Below are 9,393 nucleotides of genomic sequence, written 5' to 3'. Positions count from 1 at the left end.
ACCATTTGTAGTAGCTAGAGCTAATTTTGTGAACTGCTAGCTTCGTAAGTGTGCAACTGATTTCTGTGTGATGGGAGGTGATAGTATGGTAAGGCTACCCTTGTAGAGAAGATGTGACTTTATGCTTGCTTGGATGGTACCAAACAAGTGTAGTTTCATCTCGACTAAGATTTAAGGTTGGCTGCATGCAAACAAACAAAAAAAGTCTTTGTGGCCCAAACTATGCAGCCTGACCTACCAAACAACATGTCAATTGTGATCCGTGCCTTGATCCAAACTCGCAGGCAGGTGACCTCGCACTAGTGAGTCCCAAATGGGGAGCAGGTTACCAAACACCCTATTTCTCCCGCAATGCGACGAAAACGAAGTGTGAGTGTGACGCTGCCCTTTTCCCCTCCTCCCCAGCCCCAGTCCCCACTGGCCACTGCTGCTGCGGGCATCTGCCGTAGTCAACAGCACGCCCACACGGAAAAGGGGGAAGGAAACCAGGCGGGCTGAAACCTGCAACTCCCGTCCGTCTCCCCCTGCTGCAACTCATCGTGCTTTCCCAGAAAAGAAGCCCCTTCCGCCACGGCTTGACCAGGGAGGTGGAGGTGGTGGAGGGCAGGCAGGCTGGGTAACTGCTCCCCTCAACCGCGCCTGCCGGCCTCTCCTTTCCACCTTCCCTGCTCACACCACCACCAAATTGGAAGGGAATTTACTCCACCACCACCACGGCACCCTAGCCTAGCAACAGCAGCAGTGCCGATGCGAGGAGAGAGACCAGTCCAGACCAGAGAGCCAGAGATGGATGGCGAGACTTGTTGCAGCGCAGCCCACCGCAAAGCTCCAAATTACACAACCACGATCCCAACCACCACTTTTACGCCACCGCCCAGCCACCATTACGCGCACTCCCCTTCCTTCCTTTCCCCTCCCCTCCCCTCCCCGCCCGATCTCCTCTCTTCCCCCAAACCCTAACCCCTCCCGCCGGATCGGGCTGCCGGGGCGGGGGGCAGGGCCATGGACGCCCTGCCGGAGGACCTCCGCTGCAAGCGCTCCGACGGAAAGCAGTGGCGCTGCAGCGCACCCTCCATGCCCGACAAGACCGTCTGCGAGAAGCACTACGTCCAGGCCAAGAAGCGCGCCGCATCCTCCGCGCTGCGCGCCACGCTACGCAGGTCGTCCGGCTCCGGCACCGCCGCCTCCTCCTCCTCACCCTACGCCAACGCCTCCTCCTACGCCTCCGCGGCCCAAGACGCCGACTTGGACGGCGACGACGGCACGGACTCCGACGACGACCTGCCCACGGCGGTGCCCATGGCCGTCGCCAGGCCGGTCTACGGCCGGGTCGTCGGGGAGCCCGTCTATGTGGCCGAGCCCACGGCCCGGAACGTCGTCTACGGGCTGCCCCTCAGCAACAACTCTATCACGGCGGCGGTAAGTTGCTTTTACTAGTACTCTTTCTTTCTTTCTTTCTTTCTTTCTTTCTTTCTTTCTTTTCTGGGGGTCAGGATGTTTTGTAGTAGTGAATTTCGTCATTGCGGCCCCATGTTGTTGATTCGCGTTTGATGATGGCGCAGGAGCTCGTCGGAAGAGCCTCGGCAGCAGGGCCACAGCCTTGCAGCAGCACCGCCACCGTGAAGACCACTTGCCACCAATGCCGCAAGACTGCCAATGCCGTTTGGTGCGCCAGCTGCGACAGGAGGGGGTACTGCCACCATTGCATCTCCACAGGGTATGTTATGTATGCTTCATCTACTCTTTTACACTTGCCTGCAATTCTTGGATGAAGAACCATGGCATCCTACCTATATTACAGTCAAACACCTGTTTATACCAACTAATGTAGGGCATTCTGCAATGTCAGAGTAATTTCACAAACCACAGCCTCTGCTTTGGATTGGGCTTTTAAATGCAAAATTAAATCATTACTCTATATCTCGGTTCATGTCAGTCAAAAAAACTTATTTTTCAAAACCTACACTTTTCTTTTATGGCCCCCTTCTTGGTATCTCAAGAACAAACTCAGTACTATGACCTAATCGAAAAGAGAATCAATGTCTCATTACACCCAACTACATCTAAGAACAAGCAATAAACTTTGGTGCACTGCTCAATTTGCTGGCGAGGCCACTGTCAAAGAACTGGGATGGCGATCAATGTTGATGGACAACACAAGTTAACAACTCTGCGGTTAGCGTATGGAAGCCATCAGTGGTATGGCTAGGTGCACATTGAAAAAAGTTAGTACTAAGGGTAATGTGAGCAGAGCTGGGACGATTAATAGGTCTTCTCGACTGTGAGAGTGTCAGACCAACAGCTAATGTTTCCTGCTCTTTGAGCTGGCTAAACGGGGATAAAATTTTCTCTTGCAGACAAGTTAAATGCTTGATGTTTGCTCTTGACAGGCACTCCCTCTAGTCCCAAAAAAGTGTCACCATGGGAACCGAGCCATATGAATTTTGAATTTCAGGGCTCTATGTTTGCTTTTGACATGTACTCCCTGTAGCCACCAAAAAGTGTAACTGTGGGAACGTTCTGTCGAGCCATCTCAGTTTTAATCAACGTCTTGTGGGCTATTTTGATTGATAAAATGAAATTGATACAGGTGCACTCAGACTTTGAAAATATTTCTACGATGTTAACTTCATTAGGTTTTGCAAATTTATAACTTTAGATTAACGGTCGTATCATCTTTGTTACTGTTCCATTGTCAAGACAACACCTTCTTTTTGTGCCTGCTGGTTAGACTTGGTTAGGGCATTAACAATTTTTGTATGTTGGCACCTTACATTGTACAGCATGTATGTTCTGTCATTTAGACTTTAGAATTTCTGTTATACACTTATTATTTTATTCTTTACTAATAAGAATACATGTAGGTACTCTGACATTGCAATAGATGATATTCGGAAGGTTTGTCCAGCATGTCGTGGAATTTGTAACTGCAAAGTTTGCTTACAAGGAGACAACTTAATTAAGGTATGTAGGGCACATGTTTGGTTGGGCTACGCAAATGCTAGTCAGCTTTGACTTCTTAGTCTAGCGGTTTTTTTTTTTGCCAAACTTGTAGGATGCACTACCAATATTTTAGCACACTCCACATGTCGTTGGTACTTTTTTTTTGCCATACATAGCCTAAGGTGTGGCCATCAGTTTGTTGGCCACAACAAGTTAGCCAACGTAGTGTCAAAATGTGACATCCAACCAAACACGCCCCCAGGCTCTGCTGAGAACTTTTCTTCCTTTTCCGTTTCAATGTATTTGACTTCCATGCTCCACTAAATTTTCTCAATGTAACACATCTTTTGTGTTTTTAAGGCTAGGGTGCAAGAGATATCTGTTGTAGATAAGTTGAGATATCTTCATAGCATTTTGGCATATGTTCTTCCAGTGCTAAAGCAGATATACTCCGACCAATGCTATGAAATAGGTGTTGAAACAAGAGCTGATGGTACTTCTGTTTCCCTCTTATCTCCCTTTGTGTAAGTTTGCTTTTTTCAAACACTGCCATAACATATTCTATGCGATAGGACCCAAGATGGACATTGTCAGAGCAAAGATGAACTCTGATGAGCAAATGTGTTGGTAATGCTTTTTTTTATTCTTCTATATGTTGCCTTTATCATTGAGATTTTCTTATTCTTACAATACAATGTTAAGCCTGTAGTTATATTGCAACACCATAAAATTGCTCTTCTTTTGCAGTGACTTCTGCAAAGTGCCAGTTTTTGATTATCACCGACACTGTCCAAGATGTTTGTACGATTTATGCCTTGACTGCTGTCGAGACATTAGGGGATCTCAGACTAGTGTAGTCAGAGGAGAATATGCTGAAGGTAAAGGTCACACTGTAGACAGAAATAAAGATGTTTTGAGCAACAAAGCAAGATTGGAACCATCTGCAGCTAATGTAAATGATAAGTTGTTCCCACAGCCAATAGATGTGAATGATATTGGCATTAGGTCTTTATTCCCTACATGGAGAATCAACAATGATGGCAGCATCACCTGTGGACCTCATGAAGCTGGTGGTTGTGGCTCCTCAAAGTTGATATTAAGGCGAATATTCAAAATAAACTGGATTGGTAAGCTTGTAAAGAGTTCTCAAGAAATGGTGAATGGTTGCAAAGCACATGATCTAGAGAATGTATGCTCATGCCGCAATGCTGGCAAAAGATTGGATTCAACTGGTCAGGGTAGCCTCAGTGTCTCAAAATGTTCAGACAGTGATGGTATTGATGGGAACTCTGTGTACCCTCCTGTATTGGAGAATTTAAAATATGAGGGCATTGTCCATTTTCGTAAACACTGGATAAATGGGGAGCCTGTAATGATCAGGAATGCATTTGAGCCTTCTTTATCATTAAGCTGGGACCCATTAAGTATATGGCGAGGAATCCAGGAGATCATGGAAGAAAAAATGGATGAAAATGCCATAGTAAAAGCTGTGGACTGCTCAAACCAATCAGAGGTAAGCAGGGAGTGCTGGTTACTAGTTTATCTATTTTGGTAAAAGTTCTCTTTCTATTTGAAATAATTTTATCATTGTAACATCTGTTTATAGACTCTGAAGTGTCAAATGCTATTACTTTTATTGCTATTGCTAGTTTGCTTTGAGTTAGAAATTATGACTGTAAGAAGCATAACTTTTGCCACAAAAGAAAAGTGGGTGGTGACAATTGCTTTTGTTGTACAAGGATTTCTCAACCATCATTACTCCATCCTATAATGATGAGTGGAGAAGTGAGAAAAGAAAATAAAGTAGAAAACTGGAAGATTTCATGTGTACTTTGGCCATCCTAAAATCTTTGTTCTGTGTTGGAAAATTTGTTCAGGTGCATATCAAGCTGAATCAGTTTATCAAAGGTTATTCAGATGGTCACAAGAGTGAAGATGGCAAGTTAATGATGCTGAAATTGAAAGAGTGGCCCCCAGCGAGCGTATTAGAGGAGTTTCTGTTATGCCAGCGACCAGAATTTGTGGTCAATTTTCCGTTAGTTGATTTTATCCATCCAAAGTGGGGTCTCCTTAATCTTGCTGCTAAGTTACCCCCAGATACCCTGCAGTCTGAAGTAGGCCTGAAGCTGGTTATTGCATATGGAAGGCAGCAAGAATTTGGTAAGGGCGATTCAGTGACAAATCTGATGATTAAGATGGGTGATGTGGTAAGTAGGCCTTCTGCTATATTTGCACCTCAATTTTGTTTTTATTTCATTGGAAACAAACATTTCTCTTACCAGAGAACATTGGCTGATGTCGCGACCTGGCCTTTTGATCTGTTTGGGGACTTGCTAAATGAATAAAGCACAATAAAAACGCCATGTGGCTAATGCTATATGTTTCCACATGTAGGTACACATGTTAATGCATACAGCTGAAGTGCTTAACCTTTCTCCCAAGAGGCTACAACCTGCGCATTCTGAACGGATTGCCAATGGGATGACAGTGCATGTAAATGCTCACGCACCTGTGCATTCTGAACGGATTGCCAATGGGATCACAGGGCATGTAAATGCTCATGCACCTGTGCAAAACTTGAATCTGGATATGGGTGAACAATCACCTGAACACACGGTCTTTAAGTCTTACGGTGGTTTTGAAGGCTCTTCTGCTGGGTTATCGAGTTCATCAGATTTGCAGAAACCAAAAGCTAATGGTTCAGAAAGATCTCAGCCTGGTGCTATTTGGGATGTCTTTCGCAGGCAGGATCTGCCGACGCTGAATAAATATTTAGCTTCTAACTGGCAAGAACTTACAGTTAGCAGTCAGGCGATGCTCTCTGTAATGCTTCTCACTACTCTGCATCAAATTATGTTGACCCATCTTTGTCAAATCTGTTTGAGGATACTATTCTTTTGGTTGCAGGTCAAGCATCCTATTTATGATCAAGCTGTGTATCTCAACGAGCATCATAAAAGGGTATTGAAGGATCAGTATGGTAAGTAATGGAGATAATGCTTATTCTTAGTTCTAAGTTGGCAGATGTATTAGTTGCTGACTCTGTTACTGATGTACCATAGCATATTCCTTCATGTACTTTGCCAATTTCTTAGACTCAGGCATCCTTAATTCTCTGCCACAATACTAAAGCAAGCAGATGATGTGCTGTTCAAATTCCACTGAATCAATAAACAAAACTCTACACATCTTTGCTCGAAGAGAACAATCAAATGTCCGCTTGTAGATCTTCCTTACTGGGATGTCCCAACCTTATATATGTACTACCATGTCTTTTGGTGAAGCATGAAGCAGGGTGCTAGTTATCTGATAGGAGTCATACTGATTAATTTAGCTGCATCTTGTTCATTATTTTAATCTGCCTTATGCACACTTATGTTTGGACGTTCTTACAGGAGTAGAACCTTGGACGTTTCAACAACATATTGGCGAGGCTGTTTTTGTTCCAGCTGGCTGTCCTTTCCAAGTGAAAAATCTGCAGGTATGCTTCTAACGATATTGCTTACTCTCGGGCTGCTATTCTGAATCTGACTGCTTTGGATGATCTACTATTCTACTTTTTGAAATGGTTTATTGTATGCAACTATAGTTTACATTGTCTTCTGTTAAAAATGCTTCAGTCAACGGTTCAATTGGCTCTTGATTTCTTGTCACCTGAGAGTCTGCGGGAGTCAGCTCGAATGGGCCAAGAGATACGTTGCCTGCCAAACCATCAGGATGCAAAACTGAAGATGCTTGAGGTAATCACCGCGATCAGTTGCTTTATGCTTATCTACATACCATTTGGAACAAAAAGGAACTTACGACTTCTGTCAACTGACATACAGATTGGAAAGATCTCTTTATATGCAGCAAGTTTTGCTGTCAGAGAAATTCAGAAAATAACCCTCGATCCCAAGTAGGTGCACTTATATATGTTCTCATCTCCCAGTGTTCTCTTGTCGAGCATTATGACCTTATTATATTCTTGAAAAAAGCTATATACCTTTAGTTGATCTATGTAGCTTATAACCAGTGTTATGTGCTTTTCTCAGGTTTAATATAGATGTCAGATTTGAGGATCAGAACCTAACCCGGGCAGTTTCAGAGAACTTGGCTAGAGTTACCAAACAACGGAAGGTGTCTTGTGGTTGAGATTCTGCAAGCCCCCGGGGAAATTCTGATACGGGTTTCAAAATGGAAACCCATGTGAAGTAGATATAGCAAATTGTACATGTATCATATGGTGTCTTTTGGAAGGAACACTGTCAGATAGCATTGACCTCACCTGTATATTGTGGGTTTAGGACTAGCGTGGGCTTCGTGTAAACAAAATGATCTGTGTAGCAATTAAATCAATACAGTGAAATTTACTGGATCAGCATATCTTAGGAGCTTGGACAAGATAACAGCATGCCATTTTGAAGAAAATTTTGGGATTTTACTGCAAGTGATCCGAAATAAATTTTGCTCTGAGTTTCCTTGAAATTCGCCCAGCCAGGGCTGAAATCCTCCAGAAAAACAGTCCAGCTGATAATTTCGATCTCGCATCTGTTTTCCCCCCTCTCGTGCTGTCACGTGTAACCTGGTAGTTATTGTATAAGTAGAAAGTTCACATGGGCTCTGGTTTGAGAAACGATAGGTAATTCGATTGGTAATGCTTGGATGAAACTTACGAGGAATGTGATAACCTCTTCCCAAATGATGAGGTTACCACCCCTTTTGAGCATCAATATGAGCTCATAACAAAGTGCAACAATGAATGATCAAACATACCGCATGTCCGTAAAAACTGATCAAACTTGTTCAGTACTTCAGTAGCACATAGCATCGATCAGACATTGTTCAATACAGAATTAAACATGTCCGTAAAAACTGATCAAACTTGTTCAGTAGCACATAGCATCGATCAGACATTGTTCAATACAGAATTAAACATACCAACAGACACATTCTACCCTTGCCGATCATGGCAAGGGATGGATCATGCTACGGGCACCTCTGAACCACCTCCGTCATGGTATAATCGAAGATGGTGACCTTGAAGATGTCGCCCCTAAGCATCTTGAAGGTCATGAAGTAGCCTATCTCGACCTGATGAGCAATGGAAAATTCAGGCCACCCTTGATTGAGGCAGATAGTGTCTTTGATGTCCTTCAGGCAGGCCATCCAGGAGCAGCCGGTGTTCATCTTCAGGATGACCGTCCTGGGAACGGTGCCAAGGTACGGATGGAAGCCGGTTGGGACTAGGAGCATCTTCAACCCCGGAACAACACCACTTTAGCAAAGTGGGTTGGTCCGGCGTCATCATGGAAATGCCCAACCTTGATAGGCCTTCCCCTGAGCTTCTTGCCAGCGCTACCTTTTCCAACTTCGTTGGAATAACCCTCGCCAAAGAGCCTGCCCAGTCCACTCATCATCATCTTCGAGCACTGCAAAAAGAAGAAGCAATTTGAATGATCGCAGATAAAATTGTGTGGAGATAAATGTAGGTCCTCATATGACAGTATGATTGAGAGCCTCATACAAGCGTGTGGTCACATTTCAATAATCGGCAAAAACAGAACAAAGAAGGCCTCATATCATTGAACACCCATACAAAAAGATTGTCCGCAAACTAGCTCTAGTGTACAAATAATCTTGTTGAACATAGGACTAGGTTTATGGATAACCCCTTGACATGCATTATGCCACATAACAAACCATTGGCCATAGAAGAAGCATAATGGAAGAAAAGCTATAAAACCTCAAATCATTGAAGACCACAATTGATGCCATTCAACCAAGTACAAGCAAGGTTTTAAATAGCGCGCAATTTCGCCGGTTTTAGCGCGCAATAGCGGATTTGGACCCTCCACGCTATATTTGACAGAAAATGGTCGCTACAGTGCTAAACACAAATAACACGCTAAATCGTGCTAAATCACGCTAAAACGCATAACACGTAGCGACGCTAAAACATTTGGCTGCAAAAAAACAAAGGTCCAAAACAGCAGGCCAACCCATCGGCCCAAAGGTCCAATTTCCTCACCGAAGCTAAATACCTAAAGCACATATACGTACGGAAAAACCTAGCCTAAATCCCGCGACCGCGGCGGCTACCTCTTCCAGCGTGACGCCGACATCCATTGCTTCCTCCCACAGGGTGCCGTCGGCTACTTCCTCCGGCTCGGATATCGGAGACGCCGCAGGAAAATCACCCACCGGGTTAGAGCTGACTAGAACCTCCTCCTCATCCTGATTTGTAGATGCGTGGATGTATTGAACTATTGATCTGTAGATAACTAGATTGGTAGTGTACAAGCTATCCTCCGATTTGTAGATGAAGCCATGCATTCTTCTTCCGATTCTGAATGAGCTTTCACCTCTGTTGTTGCCTCCTTGGCTCGCCGCCGCGGATCCGGCCGTTTCCTCCCCTCCGTCGGCTGCTCCGGCAGCGGGAGGGTGGGGGAACGCCGGATCTCGGTGTGT

At 44.5% G+C, this 9,393-nt stretch overlaps 1 protein-coding gene across 1 annotated transcript; it reads left to right on the top strand.

The window, feature by feature from the left end:
* The first annotated feature begins 527 nt into the window (after positions 1 to 527).
* Positions 528 to 7,306, top strand: LOC127323211 (E3 ubiquitin-protein ligase JMJ24). Its single transcript, XM_051351383.1, has 13 exons — positions 528 to 1,419; positions 1,563 to 1,717; positions 2,865 to 2,964; positions 3,304 to 3,436; positions 3,516 to 3,570; positions 3,691 to 4,456; positions 4,821 to 5,150; positions 5,338 to 5,766; positions 5,851 to 5,923; positions 6,339 to 6,424; positions 6,564 to 6,683; positions 6,771 to 6,841; positions 6,978 to 7,306. Exons 1-13 carry the CDS (start codon positions 1,003 to 1,005, stop codon positions 7,075 to 7,077), a joined length of 2,835 nt encoding a protein of 944 aa, XP_051207343.1. The 5' UTR covers positions 528 to 1,002; the 3' UTR covers positions 7,078 to 7,306.
* Positions 7,307 to 9,393: the final 2,087 nt, after the last annotated feature.

This window comes from Lolium perenne, chromosome 4 (genome assembly GCF_019359855.2).
Source record: "Lolium perenne isolate Kyuss_39 chromosome 4, Kyuss_2.0, whole genome shotgun sequence".
Classification (NCBI taxonomy): domain Eukaryota; kingdom Viridiplantae; phylum Streptophyta; class Magnoliopsida; order Poales; family Poaceae; genus Lolium; species Lolium perenne.
The sequence above is the reverse complement of the archived record's forward strand: the minus strand, read 5'-3'. Positions and strand labels throughout refer to the sequence as shown.